The sequence below is a fragment of the Leishmania panamensis genome (assembly GCF_000755165.1).
Source record: "Leishmania panamensis strain MHOM/PA/94/PSC-1 chromosome 29 sequence".
Lineage (NCBI taxonomy): Eukaryota > Euglenozoa > Kinetoplastea > Trypanosomatida > Trypanosomatidae > Leishmania > Leishmania panamensis.
Window position 1 is genome coordinate 1,028,710 of NC_025875.1, and position 20,256 is coordinate 1,048,965.

The following is a 20,256-nucleotide window of genomic DNA, read 5'->3' on the forward strand; positions in this document are numbered from 1 at the left end:
GTGTGTTCGCCCTTGTCCACCTATCGAGGCATCCCCCCATGCTCTTTTTCCCTCCACGACTCCTCTCTCTCCCTCATCCGCCTCTCTCTTCTCGTTCCGTGCGTGTCTCTCTCTCTCTGTGTGTGTATGCGCATGTGGTTCATTCTCGCGCTTGTTCGTTGTTGATGTGCACCCGCCATTAGCATTAGCGCAACGCTGCGCGCTTTTTTCCTCTTGTCGTGGTTGCTTTTCTGGGAGCACCAGTTTGGTGTGCTCTGCGCTCCACCGCACTGTACGTACGTGGGTATGTTTTTTTTTCTTTTATTTTGCTTCTCTTCGGCTCTCCATTCAAATGTTTGGCTGAATTTGTTTATGCTAGAACTTCTCATTCTTCTCCTCTGTGTACGCTTCACAGCGAATGTGACTTAGAAGACCTCGCCTCCTCCTCCATACCGTCGCTCACCCCCCCTCTTTTTCTTTTCGCTCTGGCTGATGGATCTACATTTGCGCTTTCTCAGCGTTCTCTTTTTCCATCCACGGCTCCATAAGGCTCCCTTCACTACCCGCTCTCCACCACTCCTTCTGTACCTCCTGCTTCTGGTCCTCAATATCGTAGAAACATCCTCCTCCCCCCCCCTACACCGTCTCTCTCCATTCACACCTACCCACCCATCCACGCAGACACATTCGCGCCAGTGACTCACAGCCGTTTCTTCTCCCCCCCTCCTCTCTCCCTTTCGCTTCACTCTGTGCTCTGTTTTTCTGCTAAGCGCCGCTGTCCCCACCTCCCGCCACCGCCGTCTTCTTTGGCACCCCATCGTCCGCTACCCTCTCGTCTTTAACTTTATTGACGTCTCCTGACGACAGTAATGGAGCGTTTTAATCGCTTTCTGGTTCCAGACAGTGACTCGGACAGTGCTGAGGAGGCGACGCTGCGCGCGAACCAGTCCGGCAATGCGGCCGACGGCTCCTTGCTGGGCTCCGCAGCACACGAGGGTACAAACAAGGATAGCCTTCACTCTTCGCAGCGTAATACTGAAAATCCTGCTCCAGCTGCAGAGCATCCAGCAGACTCGCCGTCGTCGCATCACTCAGCCGATGGCAATGCCGTGGAGAGGTCAGCACCTGGCCCTCAGGAACGGGTGGGCGGTGCTGATGGGCAGTCTGTCGTTTCCGTGTCTGAGAACGCCGTGAATATCAACTCTGCCGGTACTGGCGCGACGCCTGCGCCTGTGGAAGCGGCCCCTTCTGACCTGCCCGACCATCGCGGGGATGTAATGCCGCCTTCTGCAGCCTCTGCAAGTGTCTCACCGTCGACGGCTCTCTCGGAAAAGCGCATCCCGACTGCCTCCCCCGGCGCTCGCGTTGCGGCTATGAAGGAGAAGGAAGCTCAACAGAACGTGGAGACACCCAGTCTTCCACGAGCCCCTACTAGTTCCCATGCATCTGCCGAGCCTGCTCCTCACCATGATGCGAGTTCAGATGCGAGGAATCACCCAGGTGCCTCAGGCACCTCTTCGCAGATGGCGGCGGCGACGACTGCGGTCAATGCTGTGGCTGGTGCTACTGCGGCTTCTGGTGCAGCTCCCGCAGCACAGGTAGCACCGCTTTCCTCCACTGCAGCCACTCCGGAAAGGGCAGCTGCTAATGCCGGGCCGCGCGATTCGGTCGAGTCGTCCCCCGCCACCAACGCCCACCCACCCGAGGAAGAGGCGGTGGCCTCAGCGAAAAAGAAAAAGTCCATCTTCTCTAGGTTCTTCTCCTTCTGCAAGAAAAAGCTTTGCACCTGCTGTGGACTCTGCTCCTGCTGCACGCAGGAGGAGGCGGTGTCGACGGCGTCGAGGAACAGCGAAGCGCAATCAGAGCGGGCGTCGGCGAGAGAAGCGGTGGCCAACACCGAGGCGCAGGTTACACCCGAGGGTATCGCCGCAGCAGAGCCAAACGCGAGTCCCTCGGAGCAAGCGCTGAGCATTCCCGTCGCGACCCGCACCGCCTCCAAGCACTCGTCAGCACGGTCGAGCAAGGCAAACGCTGCAGAGTTGCAGGGGGAGCAAGCCGCGGGAGAGGAGGCTGGGTTGGCTCAACCTAAGGAGGAGACCCCTGCAGCCACGCCTGCTAGACACTCAGCTTCCGACACTGCGCCTCCACCCAACGAAACGTCCAACGGGCCGCCTGGCGCCGCTGATGCCAATGCTGACGCTGCGAAGGACGGGGGTGCCTCGGCACACTCGGCGTTGTCAGGATCTCGTGTCTCGCAGGGCCCAGATGCGGCTCACGAAGGGTCAGGCGAGTCGGCGGTGGCGCCCAAAGGATCGGGAAAAGCTCAGAAGCCAACAACCAAGGGGCACTCTGGGAAGAGCGCCAAATCGGCGGACCTGGACGAGGCATCTGGCAGCGACGAGGACACGCAGCGGTCTGCTCACAGTGTAGAGGCTGAGATGGCGAAAACGTCCGCGACCCACCGTGCTTCTCACGGCAGAAGGAAGAAGAAGGTGTCGGCATCGACGACTTCTGCCCCGGCTGGCAAGGGTAAGCGGTCATCAAGGCACTCGCACGCAGCTGCTGCCACAGGGCAGTCTTCCGGGTTGCATAGCCCCATACACGACGACGATGAGAGCTATAGCGGCTCCGGCTCCTACTCGTACGGGTACTCAGATAGCCGAACTTCGAATTACGCTACCGCATCAAGCCCGACATCCTCGAGCATTGCTGCAGCGCATGAACCGGTTGGCTCGGATGACTCGCTGCGACGATCTGCAGTGCGCGGTGCCTATGACATGTCCTGTACCTCTAAGTGGGATCCGAAGGCGATTAGCGTTCTCCTGCAGGACGAGGAGCCCCTCCCATCCATGCCAGCGTATCGGCGGCGCATTCTTCTGGACTTGCGTGCGCGGGAGCGGCGTGACGCTGAGGAAGCGGCGAGGGAGTGGCGCGAACTCACTTTCCGACCTCAAATACACAACAATCCGTTTAGCAACTACAACGATGCGTCGCCGGCCGTGATGACGGACCGCAGTCACTCGCCCTTCAGTGGGGCACGCGGGTTTTCTGTATATTCCCCAGCATCCGGATTCTCGGAGCTCTCCCCGGGCCGCTACCAGATTCACCGCATGTCTCCGCGCCTGCTGGAGCCGCGTTGCGCGCCGCAGCAGCCCGCGCCGCCACCATTTAAACCTGTCATCTCCCACTACGCCAAGAATAAAGTGAAACCGGGGCTCAGTGTCTTCAAGCGTCTGTACAAGCCCCGCAGCTCCTCACAGCCAGTGCCGAGCGGCGACTACACCCACAGGCCGGCGATATCGAATATGGCGCGTCAGCTGTACTCGCCTGGCCGCGGCGACCGCCTTCAGCACCACTCCTCCGAGGACGACATCGCAACACCGCGGCGCAGGTCAGTATTCGACCGCCTCTACCGCATGCGCCGGTCCTCTGGCCCCAGCCCTACCACATCTCCTTCCCGCGATGCCACGGGGAGGCTGTCCTTTCAGCCCCAGATCACTGACATGGCACGTCACCAGTTCGCGTTGCTGCCGAAGGAGTCGTTTGGTGACCGCCTGTACCGCAACGATCGGTCACCGCGGCACGATATTCATGCCCCATTTCACTCGCAGGAGAACTTCAGCGGCGACTGTGGCTCCGAGCATGTTATGACGAATGACTCAAACAGCGATCACTCGTCCTCGTTGTCGCAGTCTTCCTTTGATGAGGTGAGGGACACGCCGACTGCTTCGACAGATATGGATCGCCGCTCCTCCGAGAGCCAAGTTGTCGTAGAGACGGTGTAGCCCTCAACCATAGAGGGAGGTATCGTAGAGTGTAGTAGTTGGGAAGGCACCGATGATCGGCGTCGACGCTGCTCAACACGAACATCTCTCTCCAGGCATTTGTTTAACACTGCCTGCGAGGGGTTTCTCACCACTGTCGAGTTGAGCACCTCTCTGACTTTTTCCTTCTTTCATACCTTTTCCGGTATCGTGCGCGCTTGTGTCTCTCTTGTTTTTCTCAAAGGTCATTGTGAAAGACACGGACACTCTTGGTCCCTCTTCGCTTGTTTTTCATATGTGTAGCACGTTTGTAACGGTGTGGTTGCGCTCAGCCTTGCCGTCTCCTCATTCTCCCCCCCTGCCCCACCCAGTCAAAGGGAAACGTATCGGGGTTTTGGGTTTTGGATAAGACAAACGTGGCGGAGCTGGTGACGGCATCATGTCGCTCGCTGTGTGCGCACCCACCAGTGCAAACAGTGACACACGCATACACACAAAAAAGCGATGGCTTTTCCTCTTGTCTCGGTGTGGCGATTCCATTGTTGTATTCAGGCCGCCACTGTATTTATTTCTCCTCTTTCCCACGTGTGTGTGCGCGTGTGTATCACCTTGTACAACGAGTGCGTCTTTTCCGTTTACCCTTTCCCCTTTCCTCTCGAAGATGCCCTGTTTGTGCCTCTGTGTGTTGCTGTGTTCTTCATGTGTAGTGGTTGCCCATATTCTCTTCCGCAGTGCGAATGGGGGACCTTTTGCCTGATCACCGTTTTCTCTTCTACAGTGTACCTACTCTCTACATTTCACTTACTATGGCTGTGTTGTTCTCCCCAGCTCATCCCACACTGGCCTCCTTCTACCTTTTCGCAGAGAGCCTAACGCATAGTGCGCCACTCCTCATTACGGCATAAACGCACCCGCTTGCGGTATGCAAGAATGCGAAGTAGCTGGCAATATGGAAGGAAATTTCCACTCCTCTAAACATGATCTAAGAGCTAATGGGGCTCCTACGTGGCTCTCGTTCACTCCCTGCTTTCCCTCCACTGCGCGTGCTCAGTATCTAGCACCTGAGAGGCAGTTACTCTCTCTCTCTCGGTCTCTCGCTCGCTCGCCCTCCCTCTCTTTCTCCAGCAGGTTGAACGAATGCAATGTGCCCCTTCGTGGCGGTCGCTCTTGGATTTCATTCCTTTCTCTCCGAGTCTTTTTAGGCCCTATTTTTGCATTGTCGCGTGGCGGCTTTGGCTGAACTCTTTTCCTCCTCTACCCTATCCCCTCTTCCTTGCTGCCTTGTGCCTTTGTTGGTTGGCTTGTTTCGCTCATAAACAACAGATGCGCGGGGGTGCGGTACCTTCGGGTTTCATTGCGTACATTTTCCTCCCCATTTGCAGCAGCGTGCAGCCTTCTCCCCTCCCTCTCCCCCTCTCAACAACAGTTGGCGTACGCGCATCCAGTCGTGGTGGCTGCGCCTGGTATCTCCCAAGCATCTTTCTCTTCGTGTGTGTGTGTGTGTGTGTGTGTGTGTGTGTGTGGAGAGGGCGAGAGAGAGGACAGACCTCGAAGTCAGGTGAACATACCCCAGCGCACACAAGTAGGTGCGGTTGGCTCCTCTACCTTTGGTCTCTTGTTGCTTAGTTCACTCCATCTGTCCAGATCCCGAGTGCTGTCCAGATCAGCGCATTATCTTGAGTTTCGAGCACACACGGTCACGCATTCGTGCCGCACAAAGCCAAGCAACTCGTTTCCATTGGCGAGTGGAGGTGACAATGTCGTGGCATAAGTGCTCCATGTGTCAGTCGAGGTTGCAGGATAATGAGCTGAACTTCTGCATCTCCTGCCGCGTTGCCGTGTGTGGGACATGCACTCAAATCTGCTACCCGAACCGGATGAGTGTGGCCCTCTGCATGCGGTGCGCGGTACCTGACTACGTCTTCTCCTGTGGACGGTGCCACCAGCACATCTCGTATGAAGGCCTGGAGTTCTTCTGCGACATGTGTGCCAACCCCATTTGCTTCAGCTGCGTCGCGAGCGGCACTAGCTTCGAGTGTGGCAAGTTGAAATGTAGTCTGTGCTGCGAGTACCCAATGTCACAGGCAGCGCGTAATCTGGTGATCCGCTATGTGGTAGACGACGCCATGCTGCGCCAGCTCCCGATGCCGCTCGTGTCACGTGCGGCCCCGGTGGCACCGTCGCCTCCACAAGCGCGCGTGACAGCTGCAGCGTTGGTGGCGACGATGAGCACCAAATACCGAAATCTGCTTGGGCGAGAGAAGCTCGGCGAGGGTGCGCAGGGCGTTGTGTACAAGTGCCGCACGGAGGAGAACGAGGTGGTGGTGGTGAAGGAGATGGTGTTTAATAAAACAGATGTCACCGCCTTTGAGGCCCAGGCGCGACAAGTTGAACGCATGCGCCAGCTAAACCACCCTCATCTCATCCGCTACCTCGACGTCTCGGTCAAGCAGGACCCACTACGCATCTGCGTGGTCATGCCCTTCTACAACGAGGGCGATTTGAAAAAGTTCATTGAAATGCAGCGCAAACCGGTGACGGAGGTGAAGCTGTGCTCCATCGTTCTGCAGATTGCCGGCGCCCTCAGCTATCTGCATCGGCAAGAGCCACCGCTCGTTCATCGTGACATCAAGCCCGAGAACATCCTGTTGCTCAACCACAAGGAGCAGGTACTGCTGATGGACCTGGATCTCTGTCGAGCAGTAGACGTAACGGCGAGCGTCATTAAGCGGCGCGAGATGTCACCGACGTATGAGTACCGCGCACCAGAGTTGGCGACGAGCTGCGGCGATACCAAAGCAGATGTGTTTAGCCTCGGTGTGGTGATGTTCGTGCTTGCCACACTGCCGGACTTTCCATGCGTGCGCACGGACTCCGGCGAGGCGCTAGTGCTCTCCTCGTCTGAGTGGTCGCCGTCGTCGTTGGAGCGTGCTATTCAGCGCGAAATTAAAGGCGTACAGGGCTACACTTACTCAAGGGAGTTTATCCGCTTAGTCGTGGCAATGCTTCTTCACAAGCCCGCCGCACGTCCCACGTCGGAGAGTGTCATCCACCGCCTGCAGAAGATCATGGAGCAGCGCCTGATGGAGGGGAAGGTGTGATGGCGGCGAGGGTGGAGAAGGCAGCATGAGAGATGGTGGGAAGCAGACGGTGCACGATGGTGCCCGCACTTGTGTGGCTTTGATTTGCATGTGTGTGCTTCTCTGTTGACGTGTGTATGTGTGTGAGAGGAGCAGCGGAAGTGAGAGGGATACGGAGGAGGAGGGACGGGGGGTAGTGAGCCCACCCGCATCCCGGATGGCGGCGGTACTCTTTTTCTCTCCCTCATATTTTGCTGTTTTGTGTGGTGCCTTGCTTTTTTTCCCCTCTCTTGTTTTACTGTGCTTTATCGCTATCGTGTTTGCGTCTGCGTAGTGGCGACGGTGGCCGAGGAAGCGGTGCCGTCTGTAACAGTCGCCTTGTGCTGCACATCCTTTTTGTGTGCCCACCACGGCGGCGTCGTGGTGGGCTGATGGCGCATACACTTTTACAGGATTGCAGCGTGGCGGTGGTGGGGCTCTCTGGATTTTTTCTTTTATGTGCTGCCTTTTGAGCCTCCTTGCATGTATGTGCGTGTGTGTGTGTGTGTGCCAGCCCGCTGCTCCTGCTCTCCTTTCCTTGTTTTGGTTCTTTTCGTCTCTCGCAGAAAAGAGTGGCTGAGAAGGCTGGGGCGTGATGGTCGCTGTGCCTGCTTCTCTGAGACATGTGCACGTGCTCATCTTTTTTTCCCCCTTGCCCCCCGCTCGCTCTCACTCCTTTCGCTATGCACTCCTCCCCCGCAAAATGCAGGGCCATGGATACGACGATGTGCACCTATACGTGGATGCAGTTGCCCTCGTACATTCGCTTCCTTCTCTTTGCTTGTCTTTGTGTCCCTGGTGGTGGGATTGTGGGCTCTCTCTTCTCTTCTCCCCTGCTTCGGTCTCCCCAATTGTGTGTGTGTGTGTGCGTGTCAGGAGGAGCTACTTTTATTTCCTCCGTCCTTCGCTGCTGTTGCCCTTCCCCCTCTTCCTCCTCCCCCCCTCTCCCTTTGCCCTTTAAAAGCACCACCACCACCACCTCCTCTTTCTGCCTGTGCTGTACTCTTGTCTGTTGTGTGCTTGCTCGCTTTTTTTTTGTTTGTGTGTGGTCGTCTCGTTCTCTTCGGCCCCCCCCCCCCCCACCCACACCCACAGCTGTGCAGGCAGCCGTCTTTGTTCCACCGGCGACCCCAGTGCTTTGGGGCACGCCGCTCCAATGAGGGCACCCAAACGAAATCAAGGCAGGCCATGGGGGTCTAGCCCACATCGCTGGAGGGCATTACGTGGATGAACGGAGCACACGCTCATGCTTCACCGGATGCAGGAGTCTTCTCTTTCCTCTTCCCTCTCTCCCCCCTGGAGAACCAAGCTGATACGTGAAATGTGGACAGCCAACTCATTTCCTCGTTTAAGGAAGTGCGGAGACCACCATCACGTGACGTAGTGGATGACAGCTCAGCTGTGGCGCGTCACAGCTCCCTTTCTGGCGGCCCCCGTTCCCTTTGACTCCGTTAAGTTGGTCTCCCCACTGTCTTTTGTGGCGTTACAGAGAGATGGCAAGGGAAAGGACAAGGTCCTCTTTACGAAACTGCCCATCCTCGATACCTCGTGCCACCACATGACCCCTCATCTCCTTCACCTCGTTCGTCCATCCTCTCTCTTTCTCAATCTACATGCGCTTCTTCAATTTTTACTTCCCACCCCATCTCCTCATACAATTCTCCCCTCCCCCCCCCACACACACATGCGTTGAGTCATGCGGCATACACGCCGGTACCACAAAAAGGAACGATCACACCTTTTCCTCTCTTATTCTGCTCCCTGTTTGTCTTTCTTTCAATTTGACTCTTGCCCCCTTCTCTCCTCTCTGCTGCGCTGCTTCCCCTGATCTGACCACTACCCCCTCTCTCATACTCCCTTCCATCTCTTCATCGACCCACTCCAAATCTCTTTCTTTTCTTCGTTTGTCATAATGTCCGTCGACTTCACCGCTAAAGCCGTCGAGCTCTTCAAGAAGGCTGCGGCGCTGGATGAAAACAAGGAGTACGAGCAGGCGTACCGGTGGTACATGGAGACGATTGACGTATTTCTGACAGCCATCAAATATGAGAACAAGAACCCCACAAAACGTGAGTATATGCGGAGTAAGGTGTCCGACATCATTGCCCGCGCCGAGAAGATCAAGGAGTTCCTCGACCGCTCCAAAGACGGAGACGCCAACGCTCAGGGCGGCTCCGGTTCTACCGCACAGAAGACCGCATCGGCCAGTAAGAAGGCCAAGGAGGATGACGAGGACAAGCAGCGCATGCGCAACAACCTCGGTAGTGCCGTTCTCAAGGTGAAACCCAACGTGCACTGGAGCCAGATTGCCGGCCTCGAGGCGGCCAAGCAGGCCCTGAAGGAGTCCGTCATTCTGCCAATGAAGTTTCCCCAGCTCTTCACCGGCAAGCGCAAGCCGTGGCGCGGCATCTTGCTCTACGGCCCCCCGGGTACGGGTAAGTCTTACCTTGCTAAAGCGGTGGCTACGGAGGCCGACGGCACCTTTCTCAGTGTCAGTAGCTCCGACTTGCTCTCTCGCTGGCTCGGTGACTCGGAGAAGCTCGTGCGCAATCTTTTCGAGCTGGCTCGCGAGGCGTACAAGGCAGAGGGGAAGCCTTCTATCATCTTCGTGGATGAGATCGACTCTCTCGTCTCGGCGCGCTCCGACAGCGAGAACGATGCGTCACGGCGTGTCAAGACGGAGTTCCTTGTGCAGATGCAGGGCGTAGGCTACGATGACGAAGGTGTGCTCGTTCTGGCTGCCACCAATATTCCGTGGTCACTTGATAGCGCTATCCGGCGTCGCTTCGAGCGCCGTATTTACATTCCGCTGCCGGAATTCCAGGCACGTGTACAGATGTTCAAAATCCACATAGGCGATACCCCCAACACACTCGACGACGAGGACTGGCTGGACCTTGGGAGGCGGACAGATATGTACTCGGGTAGCGATATCGAGAACGTCGTGAGGAACGCTCTGATGGAGTGCATCCGAACGCTGCAGGTAGCGACACACTTCAAGCGCGTCGTCGGCCCTGACCCACATGACCCCACGCACACGGTGAATAACCGTTTGGTGCCGTGCTCTCCTGGCGATCCGGACGCGTTCCCGATGTCGGCGGTGGAGATTACGGAGCCCGAGTTGCTCATGCCGATGCCGGTGACCAAGGAGGACTTCATCAAGGCACTGCGCACTAGCAAACCCTCCGTGAACGACGAGGATATTGAGCGCCACATCAAGTTCACCGCCGACTTTGGCCAGGAGGGCTAAGTCGCATCCGAAGCGGAGGCCACGAGTGTGCCTGTATGTGCGTGTGGGGATGACGCGCAGCAGGGGAGTGAAGGTGCGCGGAAGGAGGCAAGCGACCAAGGGAGAGCCCACGAAAGCGAGATAGGGCGACGTGGGTGGGGTGAGGGAGGAAGGCGTGTTGTTGTTCCCCTCACCACTCGCTCTTCTAATGATGTTCTTCTTCCTCGCTTCTCTGCCCTCGTCGCACCGCTGCGCTTTGCCCCACATCGATCTCCGTCTTTTCGCCACCTGTTCTGCCCATTCCTCTTTTTCTTTTGTAGAGGTGGCAGGGGAGGTGGTGTGGGGGGGGGGGGCGTATGGCGGATGTCTTTGCAAGCAAACAAATCAACGATACGTTTGGCATGCAGAAAAAGAGGAATGGGCCGACCATCCACCCCCCCTTTGTAGCACCGCTCATATCGTCTTCGTCTTTCTACGCCACTTCGAGGAGTGCGCGGCCCACACCTTCTCCTTGTTTCTCAGGGAGGGACTTTGCGCTGCTCTCGGTTCTGCTGTGCTCTGTTGCTGCCGGCTCTACCCCCTTTCTGCCCTTTTCTTGTTTGCCTTCACCTCACTGGCCCATGTTGAATTTTGCGTACTTTTTGTTCTCTCCTTTCACATTTTTTTTTTTCATGTTGTTCAGTGCGCCCTCTTCTCCTCGTCCGTTCTTATCCGCTCTTTTCGACGTTGTCACGCTCTTCCATCGCCGCGTCTCTTTTTCTCTGGCTTTCGCCTTGCACTGTTGCTGATGGTCGTCCACTCAGCCGCTGGTTTGCGGGGCGTGCCGCCTGCACTTGCATCCGCAGAAGGCGGCCACAGAGGAAAATAAACACACACGGCAAGAAAGGTCTGTACTTGATGCAGCGCTCTCGCACTCAGTATTCACTGGTGTGTGTGGATACATACAGAGTTGCACGTGTGGTCGTGCGTCACCTTTTTCTTCGGGGCATCGTTGTGTGTGCCTGTGAACTAGATCACTGGCTTTACGACCGGTCCAATGCTTGCTTGGTTGGCGCTCGCTCTCCCTCTTTTGCTTCCCTCCTCTCTCTGTATGTGTCTTTGCGTGGACATGCGCAATGAGGCCTACGTTTTGGAGTGTCGCCCTGGAGGAAGCGACGTTAGAACGGTCGAAAAGTAAAAAAAAAGAATATCGTTGCCGTTGACGAACGGGTCTGCTAGGAAGGAAGGAGGCGCGAGGACAGGGACAGATCAGTCTTGTCCCACGGAGTTGCTGTGCCTATGAACACTGTGGCGTATGTTGCGTTAGTATATGAGTGTGTGTGTGTGTGTGGTGGTGGTGGTGGTGCGAGGAGAGAGGCGTCTTTATCGCTGTCGCCTCTTTCGATTTTTTTTTCTCTTTATCCTTTGTTGGGTTTCACTGATTCACGTTTTCACTTCGATGCTTCTTCTTCCCTTCCCCCCTTTTTTTCCCGTCCCTCCCCCCTTTCCTCGCGTGTGCGTGTGCGTAGCTGCACTTCCTCTGCCCGTCGATCTCCATGCTGACCTCTTTTGTCTGTCGTTTTTCCTCTGTCGGTCGTTATCTTTCACCTTTCTCTCTCTCTCTCTCTCTCTCAGCCTTTCTCCTGTCGTGAGAGAGTTCATCAGCGATGGAACAGACATACTCCGTCGCTTTTTCTCTCTGCACCCGTGTCTCGCGCTTGCTCTCTATATTGGGGAGGTGTCGAACCAGAGGCAGTAGAAAGAGAGAGAGAGAGAGAGAGAAAAGTATGCACAACTGAGATTCTTCTCGTTTTTATTGCGTAGTTCAGCTTTGCGCTTCCTCACGACAGGAGGGGGAGGGGGGGGACAACGCCTCAGTGCGCAGCATCCAGGGTCCAACGCCTCCCCTCAACTCTGTGTGGGAAAGTCAGGCAGCCTGCCTATCCCTGTGAATGCGGAAGCACTTCTGGCGGTGACATGGCCAAGATCCTACGACATGGGTAGGTCAGCTTGGCGTATCGCTACGGATGGAAGTGCTCAAGTCGTGGATGGCCTTGCGTCGGAGCGACCTGCGGCAGCGCACACGTGTGATATTCATAAGATGGGCAAGGTGCCAGCGTGACTCGAATGCATTTCACCCGGCCCTCGTGGCCCACTGATGTGGGGGCCCTGAGCCCCGCCGAGGGATGCACCAGGTGGCGACCGGCATAATGGAGGCTGCTGTAAGGTGGCCTGGGAGGCGAGGTGTGGGTGGAGTGTGAGGCGGAGGCCGTGCTCAGATGACTAAGACAACAAGTTGCAGTAGCGCGTGTCTAGTGGTGCTTTGCACGACGCGATGGACCTGTAGGACAGGCCGGGTGTAAAGTGGAGAACTTGACTCATTCTCTACGGCAGCACGAACACGCTGAAAAAGAAAAGTGCGTCTATCCCTGTGCGTCTGTGCCTCTTCCTCGTCGATCGTGTCTTTTCATTGTCTTGCCTCTACTGTTGGTTGTCATGGACACGCACTGATGTGCCGGTGCTAGAGAGAACACAGGGCGGGATGGGTATCTTGATTCTCGCGCAATGGCCCTTGGAGGCGTTTAAAGGGACGTAGGGTTGCGTGTGTTTTTCGTGGGCGTGACTCTGGGCGCACGTCTGGAGATGTGCGGCCGAGTGATTCTGCATTCGTTTCCCTCCGCCATATTGGTTTATTCCCCCCCCCCCTCCACCCTCCACTCTCTTCACACGGTTGACGGCAATTCGCCTCGCGTGCGAACCTCAATAACAGAAGCTCTGGTTTCTTTCTCACACGCACACCTGGATATCATTCTCGCCCGCTCCCTCCGCCTATTTCGTCGTCCCTCCTCCCCTGTTCTTCCCCTTTACCGTCACCCGCCTCACCTCTCATCAACACCGTCGTCGTCGTCACCGTGTCAGCTGCTCTTAATGACGCAAACTGAGACTTTCTTTGTTCCATTTCACGTTTGATTTTTAGCTTGAGATACCCTCTGCCATCACCCTCGGCGTGTGCGCTTTACGATTCACTGAAGGCGAAATATTTTTATTATTTCCGTACAGCTCCGTGTCACGCCTTCGAAAATGGAGACACGCAGCCACATCAACACCAAAATGGTGCCGTCGTACCATCCGCCGCTGTCCAAGGTGACTGCCGCCGACCTGACGGTGGAGCGCCTGCCCGGCTGCAAGTACATGAACCCCTCTAAGAAGCACATTCTCCGTGAGGAGTACCGCGACAAGGTGGAGCACATTATGTACGACCCCCGTCCGCAGGAGGACCTGGACTCCGAGTACCCGGTGTCGTGCAACAAGCTGGTGTGCGAGTTGGCTGCTGCCCGTAAGCACCTCCACTTCAACCCGTCCGAGACCTCTATCGGCATCGTGACCTGCGGCGGCATCTGTCCTGGTCTAAACGACGTCATTCGCTCCATCACGCTGGCTGGCATCATAGCCTACCGCGTCAAGCGCGTTGTCGGTTTCCGCTACGGTTACTGGGGTCTGTCGAAGGAGGGCAGCAAGACCGCCATAGAGCTCTCCCGCACGGATGTGCGCCAGATCCACCGCTTCGGTGGCACGATTTTGGGTAGCTCTCGCGGCCCGCAGAGCTCGGAGGAGATGGTCGACACACTTGTGCGTATGAAGATCAACATCCTTTTCACCGTTGGCGGTGATGGCACGCAGCGCGGTGCTCTGAAAATCTACGAGGAGGCGAAGCGCCGTGGCGAGAACATCTCCGTCTTCGGTGTGCCCAAGACGATCGATAACGATCTTGCCTTCTCCCACCGCACCTTTGGCTTCCAGACTGCCGTCGAGCAGGCCACGAACGCCGTGCGCGCCGCCTACGCTGAGGCCGTATCGCTCAACTACGGTGTGGGTATTGTGAAGCTAATGGGCCGTGAGAGCGGCTTCATTGCTGCCCAGACGGCTGTGGCCAGCGCGCAGGCGAATATTTGTCTCATTCCTGAGAACCCGTTGCCGAAAGAGACGGTGATGCGCCTGATTGAGCGCCGCTTTCAGCAGTCGCGCAACTGCGTCATCATCGTTGCTGAGGGCTTCGGCCAGGACTGGGAAACTGGAGTGGGCGGCCATGATGCCTCCGGGAACAAGAAGCTTATCGATATCGGCTTCATCCTGAAGAAGGAGGTGGAGTCCTGGCTGCGCGCGAACAAGGAAAAGTACCCCCAGGGCACTGTCAAGTACATTGACCCGTCTTATATGATCCGCGCCTGCGCGCCGTCATCCAACGACGCTCTCTTCTGCACCACCCTGGCCACTCTTGCCGTGCACGAGGCCATGGCCGGTGCAACTGGCTGCATCATCGCACTCCGCTACAACAACTACATTCTTGTGCCTATCAAGGCGGCCACATCAGTGCGCCGCGTCGTCAGCCTTCGTGGCGCTCTCTGGCGGCAGGTGCGTGAGATCACTGTGGGGTTGAGTGACAACGTGCAACAGTGGAACGAGCAGGACCTGCGCCGCGACCTGGAGTCGCTAAACGTGGAGCGCGAGCGCATTATTGCGCGCCTGGCGTCTAAGGTGTGATGTACATAGAGGCGAGAATGAGGAAGGAGGCGGCGAGTGTGCGTCTGTCGATAAGAGAGAGGTGAGAACGAAAGCGGAGGAGACAGGACGGCAGGACTTCCACCTCCCACTACTGCGACGGTGCCTTCTCCCCAAAAAACAGAGGGCTTGTCAGTGTGACGAGAGGTTGTGGGGGGGGGGGAGTGATACAGAGCAAGAGCGAGGCGAGCAAACCAAAAGCAAATTAGGAAACCTGACGGAGATGATGAATGGATGCAATACCAGCCTTGCGTAATTAGCCTCGGGTGTGGCAATTTCAACTGTGGTGTCGAGAGGGAGTACGGGCGGTGAACCTATACGAATGCGCCCCACTGGCACTGTTGTAGCTACGCCCGTGCAGACTTGGTCACACGCTCATTTGCCCAGGCGCGTTCGCCAGTTCGGGACTTCTCTACTTCCGTCACAGTTTTACGAAAGGTTCGATGGGACCTAATTGGAGTGGCTTCGCGAGCTGCACATGTATGTGTACGTGTGAGGGCGGCTTGTGTCTGTGCCCATGCCTCGGCGACGTGCGTGTTTTTGTTGGGGTTTGGCTCATGTGCCTCGTTGACATGCGTTCGTCTCCTTTTGTTGGACCTCGTTTTCCTTTGCTGTACCTTCAGTGATGCGCTGTGTTTGGGGGGCTTCGTCTGTTCAGTGCCCCCTCGTCCAGTCACAGGCGCCCCTTTTTTTCTTCCCCCCCTCCTTTTGCTACACCGCGTCGTTCTGCTGGTCAGTGCGCGCGTTTGTGCCATCTCGGCCTTACCAAAGTTTGGTGCCTGTGTGAGACCTCTGCACTCTCTTTCCTCGTCCTTTTCCCCCCCAACACTCCCTTTTCATCTCTCTAATTGTTCCGTTGTTTTTCTTTCTATGAGCATCTGTGTTCCATCACATGTTGAGCTGTTTGTGTGCGTGTCGCTGCAGCGTGCGGTGGCCGTCACGGCGATGGTGTGGTAGGTGAATTCACCTTTTTACTGCGTGCCACCTTTCCCTCTCCCCTCTTGTCGCGGTCTCATTGTTCGCTCTCTCGCGACCGTTTTGCATTCGTTGTTGCCATACAGCCTACTGCGCGTGTGTGGCGCGGCTGACACAGACTTCATAAAGGCACACGTACCCGTGTTAAAAGGCGTGGGATGCGCGACTTGTTTGAGCGACGGTGCTGTTGTTGGCCCTATCACCGCAAAAACACCACAACCCCCTTGGGGTGTGGTTCCCGAGCAGTGCCGCATTTCCTCCCCTTCTCATCCAAGAGCTGCTTCCTCAAAAGGCCTTATTCACTTTTCTTGTTTTTCTCTCTCTCTCTCTCTTTGCGCTCTTCTAACGCTTTCTTTTGTTGCCTCTACACCTTCGCCCCCTCTACTCGTTTCTTTTCCTCCGTGCTGCTTCGTAACCCCTCTCCGTTTGCTTCCTCAAAGGGCGAACAGGTTGTTGGAAAGTTCCGCCTACACACATCAGACAGGTGGTTTTGCGCCCCCTTTTTCTTCGTGTTTTTTCCTTCTCGCGACAAGTGCTATCAAAACAAAACAGACAGGCAATGTAAGACCGTTGACCACCAAAGCCAGAGGAGGGACTAGAGAAAACACACACCTATAAAAGTGGAGGTAATCACCCGCACACGCTGGCCCATGAGCACACGCACCGTGTCTTTTGTTCTCGAAGCCGGGCGGTGGGAACCTCCACACAGAGAGAGAGACCTCCTCACACCGATGCTGCGGAAGGAAAAAGGATGAAAGTAGTCACGGTGGCTTGTCAGACTCCAGACACCTTCTCGACCTGCCTCTTCCTCTCTCGTTGCTGCAGGGTTCTTCTGCAGTTTTTTCTTCTATTTTTCCCTCTTCCCTGCTTTTATCTCCCGTTGTTGAAGAGGAGACGTGTGTCTGCTGTGTCGTATCCTGTGGGTCCCGTGTGTTTTTTTGGTGTGCGGGTGTCGCTGCCGCCGGTAGAGGCCTCAGCATTGAGCGAGGTGCATATGTGTGTGTGTGTGTGTCTTTTTCGTCCTCACATCATCGCAGCTGAAAGGAAAACACCTTCACCCGCACTGACGCAGCAAAGGGGACGAACGCGTACACACAAGCAGACGTGGGGAGAGACAGAAAAGGGGAGGCTTTCACGCAAGAGGATACAAGTACATTGCGCTCCTCATACATCTGCTACCACAGGAAAAACAGAATGTGGTAGTGTAAAACGTGCTGAGCCACGAACGGAAAGTTAATGTAAACGTGGGGCGACCCCGACCCTCACCAGCCGCTCCCCTCTCTTTGCTGCTACCCGAGCACCATCACTCTACGTTCGCCTCAGCGCATTATTATTTACCACCTGCAGGCGGTCGCTGCCCAACCATCCACGTTTTACTGTTTTTTTTTCCTTTCATTATCTTTCTTCATTTTATTCGCTCGTTGGAGTGTGGTGCGTATTTCTACATCGACTTGAGGGTCTTCACCTTCTCGCTCTCTCTATTTCGTGTTACCACTGTCGATGCCCCTTTTTTCCTCTTGCCCTCCTTCTCTTGCTCTTCTTGCTCGTCGTTGGTGCCGGCGCCTTTCGACTAACGCGGCAAGTGAAGGGAAAAAATCGAACAGGCACACTCGCGCCTTACATACGCACGCACGGACTCATTGACTCCTCAGTCTTTCTCTTGTTGTTTCCACAGTTGTAGCGTCCGTCTTACCGTCTTTTTCTTGCAGCCTGTCTCCTTTGTTTTGTTTAGGCTTCTCCTCTTTTTGGCTCTTCTTCTGCTTTGTTGCTTGATGAGTTCTGGGTTGGACGCGGCACTCGTGCAGTGAAGCACCCGCACCCACCATCCTCTCCTCTGTAAGAGGTGGCGAGGCCACACATACACACGTACACATTAACCGCAGAAAGGGACGATAGTGGCCGCGATTCAGGAAAGAAAGGGGTAATTTGAACGAAGGAAAACATGCAGGTGACAGGAGGAAGGAAGAAAACACTCCGAGTTCAGCAAAGAAGTGATGGAGGGAGAAACAAACTTGTCGTAGCCGATATAAAACGAAAAGAAATGTAGTGCACAGCAGAGCACCAGTAGACCAATGCAACACACACACACACACACACACGCACGCATACACCCATGCACATATACACTCGTTTGCAGAAAAATACCCTCCCATACCTCTCAGTGCGGAAAGAGTGCCTTGCACTGCTAGGAAAAGAGAGACGTGACTGCATTCCCCTAGCTCGCTTGGAAATGTGGCACTCCAGTATGGGCATGCCACCGGCACATGTTTGAGTAGCACCGTCTCCCCAACTTCCTCTTCCACCCGTTTGTGCAGTTCCCTCACTCTTGCTCGCTTGAAAGAAGAACGAGGAGGAGAAGTGCCGCAGTCTTGCGCCTCCCTTTTTGCGTAGAGTCGAAGATCTGTGCATTCACAGACGTGCCCGTGCTCGAGTGGTCGATGGACGCAATCTGCACTTTTACATTCCCTTCCCTTCCCTTCCCTTTGCGTCATTGTTTGCTTTCTTTCCTGCTCCATCGTGTTGGCGCACATGTCCAGGGGCTACAACTGCCGCTGTATTTGCATGTGTGCCGCTTGACATTCCATGTGGACAACAAACCACTGTTTTTCCCTCCTTCGCCTCTCTTTCTCGCGGAAGCACCCATCGAGAGCGTTTGAAGTCTTCACCCCTGACACACTCTCATACGACTCTCTCCTCCCCTTCTCGGAGATGCCATCGTCCTGCTCAAAAAATAGCTCGAAGAAAGCGTGACGGTGACCGACAATCATCAGCGTCAGGGCATAGGCTGCCGCCTGTCTTTTTTTTCTTTTCTGTTGACGTGTCCTACATGTCAGCCAACACCAGGGCGCACGTGGACCACGCCCACGACGTCCTACGCGGCATCCGCCGTGTCAGAACGACGGTGCAGCTGCAGGAGGCCTACGATGGATTGCTAGCATTTCTGAAGACAACACGACAGCAGGTGGAGACGCAGGCGGCGAACAGTGCTGCGCCCGGTATCAAAGGCAGTGGCGGCAGCTCCAAAGTGTATCTGCAAGTGCCGTCAAACCCCCTGACCGAGGCTCAGGCGGCTATGTCTCAGTTGAGGCAAGTTTCTCTCTTATGTGGGGCCTTTTGTCGTCGGGTAGAGCACTTGCTTCGCACTACTTACACCTACGCTGACGTTGACGACGCCACCCATCATGGTCTCGCAACGGTGCATGTGAGCACTTACATGACCCAGCTCACCGAGGAACTGCAGCGCTTCAACACCCCAGCTGTTAATCGTTTTTTGGCGGCGGCGAGCGAGACGAGCGTAGCGTCGACGTCGCCCTGGCCTGTCTCCCCAGTGGACTGCGTTCTGTCCTACGGTATCGGCGATCTTTTCGACTACCGCTTGTGCCGTCGCAAGCGTGCACAGACGTATCTTCAGTATCTGCTGGCGCAGCCCCAGTGGAGCGCTGCCGCCATAACCCAAGTTATCGTCTCTTTGAACGAAACACTCTCCACACCTGCAGACCCCTTTTCGGTGTGCACGGGCGACGAGGGGGTGGAGGCAACGCTCTTCGTGACGCCCCTGCGCGACCCCATTTCGCAAACTGTTATTCAAATTCCAGCGCGAGGGGAGACATGTGTGCACCTGGAGTTGTTCGACGTGGAGAGCTTCGTACAGGCCACGCAGCAGCGCTCCTTCAGCACGATGGACGTTGGCGCCCCGTGTCCCCTCTGCTCACGAACTGTCCACCTGTCGTCCATACGCGTAGACACGCAGGCCTTGGAGGCGATGCGTAGCTATGAAAGAGCAGCTGCCGCCACAGCTGTGTCGTCCACTTCGTCGGCCGCGCCGTCACCCCTCACTGCTGAATGTGCCCTGGAGTGGAATACAGATACTCGCACAGTCAGAGTGGTGCGTGGCGGGCGCGGCGCATCGACTGAGGCAAGTGCAGTAGACGAAGATCAGGAGGAGCCTGCAACACCGTTGCAAGGTGCACGAGACGATGCACCAGAGGTGGTTATGAAAAGGCGGCGGATCGAAATTGGCGGCCACGTGCTGTACGCAGACTAGGGGACAGTGTAGATGCGAGTCGGTGTGGGTAGCTACAGGACCTCTCGTGTGAATGGCTCAAGTGTCTGCCCTGTACCCGGATGTTTTTTTCTTTCGGTTGCATGTCCCTTCCCTCCCCCCAACACTGTGTACTCGTGAGAGTGCAGGTGCGTGTGACACACATAACACAGAAGACAATCACCGATGCGCTTGCACCAGCTCGCGTGGTACACACTGCAGCTTCCGGACTACCCGCCATGACGTCTCTCGCCAGCACCTTCAGCGAAGGTGTCCTCTTTTAAAGAGGAGTGCACAAACGTCGGTGCTCGCGAGAGCAGGGGAAAAAAGGCTGAATTTAAGGGAAATAGGGAACTATTCAGAGGCAGGTGCTTGATCGAAACCGGTGGGTGCGGCGTACGTGAAATACCCAAGGGCTATGAGAGCTGCTGGATCACCTGGCAATTGCGCAATCCCGAGCCATTCGCCCTTGCTCGTGGTTCTGAACCAGCTTGATTCCATCACGTGGCGCTCATGGATGCTCCAATCATTAGCCCTCCTATTCTCCCTCTCTCGCCTGTTCCTTGGGCTTTCCTCGTGCTGGTCTTGGATTACTCTTCTCACATCGGT

The 20,256-nt window shown here is 56.1% G+C and overlaps 5 protein-coding genes across 5 annotated transcripts, besides 1 other annotated feature; all 5 read left to right on the forward strand.

The window, feature by feature from the left end:
* Positions 1-848: 848 nt before the first annotated feature.
* On the forward strand, positions 849-3,764 carry LPMP_292490 (hypothetical protein; the record flags this gene model as incomplete). Its single annotated transcript, XM_010702551.1, has 1 exon — positions 849-3,764. The coding sequence occupies one exon, from the start codon at positions 849-851 to the stop codon at positions 3,762-3,764; it is 2,916 nt and encodes a 971-aa protein (XP_010700853.1).
* Positions 3,765-5,500: 1,736 nt separating this feature from the next.
* LPMP_292500 (protein kinase, putative) lies at positions 5,501-6,844 on the forward strand (the record flags this gene model as incomplete). Its single annotated transcript, XM_010702552.1, has 1 exon — positions 5,501-6,844. The coding sequence occupies one exon, from the start codon at positions 5,501-5,503 to the stop codon at positions 6,842-6,844; it is 1,344 nt and encodes a 447-aa protein (XP_010700854.1).
* Positions 6,845-8,774: 1,930 nt separating this feature from the next.
* On the forward strand, positions 8,775-10,112 carry VPS4 (vacuolar protein sorting-associated protein 4; the record flags this gene model as incomplete). The annotated part of the gene is made up of 1 exon (XM_010702553.1): positions 8,775-10,112. The coding sequence occupies one exon, from the start codon at positions 8,775-8,777 to the stop codon at positions 10,110-10,112; it is 1,338 nt and encodes a 445-aa protein (XP_010700855.1).
* A 1,817-nt stretch (positions 10,113-11,929) lies between these two features.
* Positions 11,930-12,481: a repeat region.
* Positions 12,482-13,151: 670 nt separating this feature from the next.
* On the forward strand, positions 13,152-14,612 carry LPMP_292520 (ATP-dependent phosphofructokinase; the record flags this gene model as incomplete). The annotated part of the gene is made up of 1 exon (XM_010702554.1): positions 13,152-14,612. One exon carries the CDS (start codon positions 13,152-13,154, stop codon positions 14,610-14,612), a length of 1,461 nt encoding a protein of 486 aa, XP_010700856.1.
* A 3,820-nt stretch (positions 14,613-18,432) lies between these two features.
* LPMP_292530 (hypothetical protein) lies at positions 18,433-19,650 on the forward strand (the record flags this gene model as incomplete). The annotated part of the gene is made up of 1 exon (XM_010702555.1): positions 18,433-19,650. The coding sequence occupies one exon, from the start codon at positions 18,433-18,435 to the stop codon at positions 19,648-19,650; it is 1,218 nt and encodes a 405-aa protein (XP_010700857.1).
* Between the last annotated feature and the right edge of the window lie 606 nt (positions 19,651-20,256).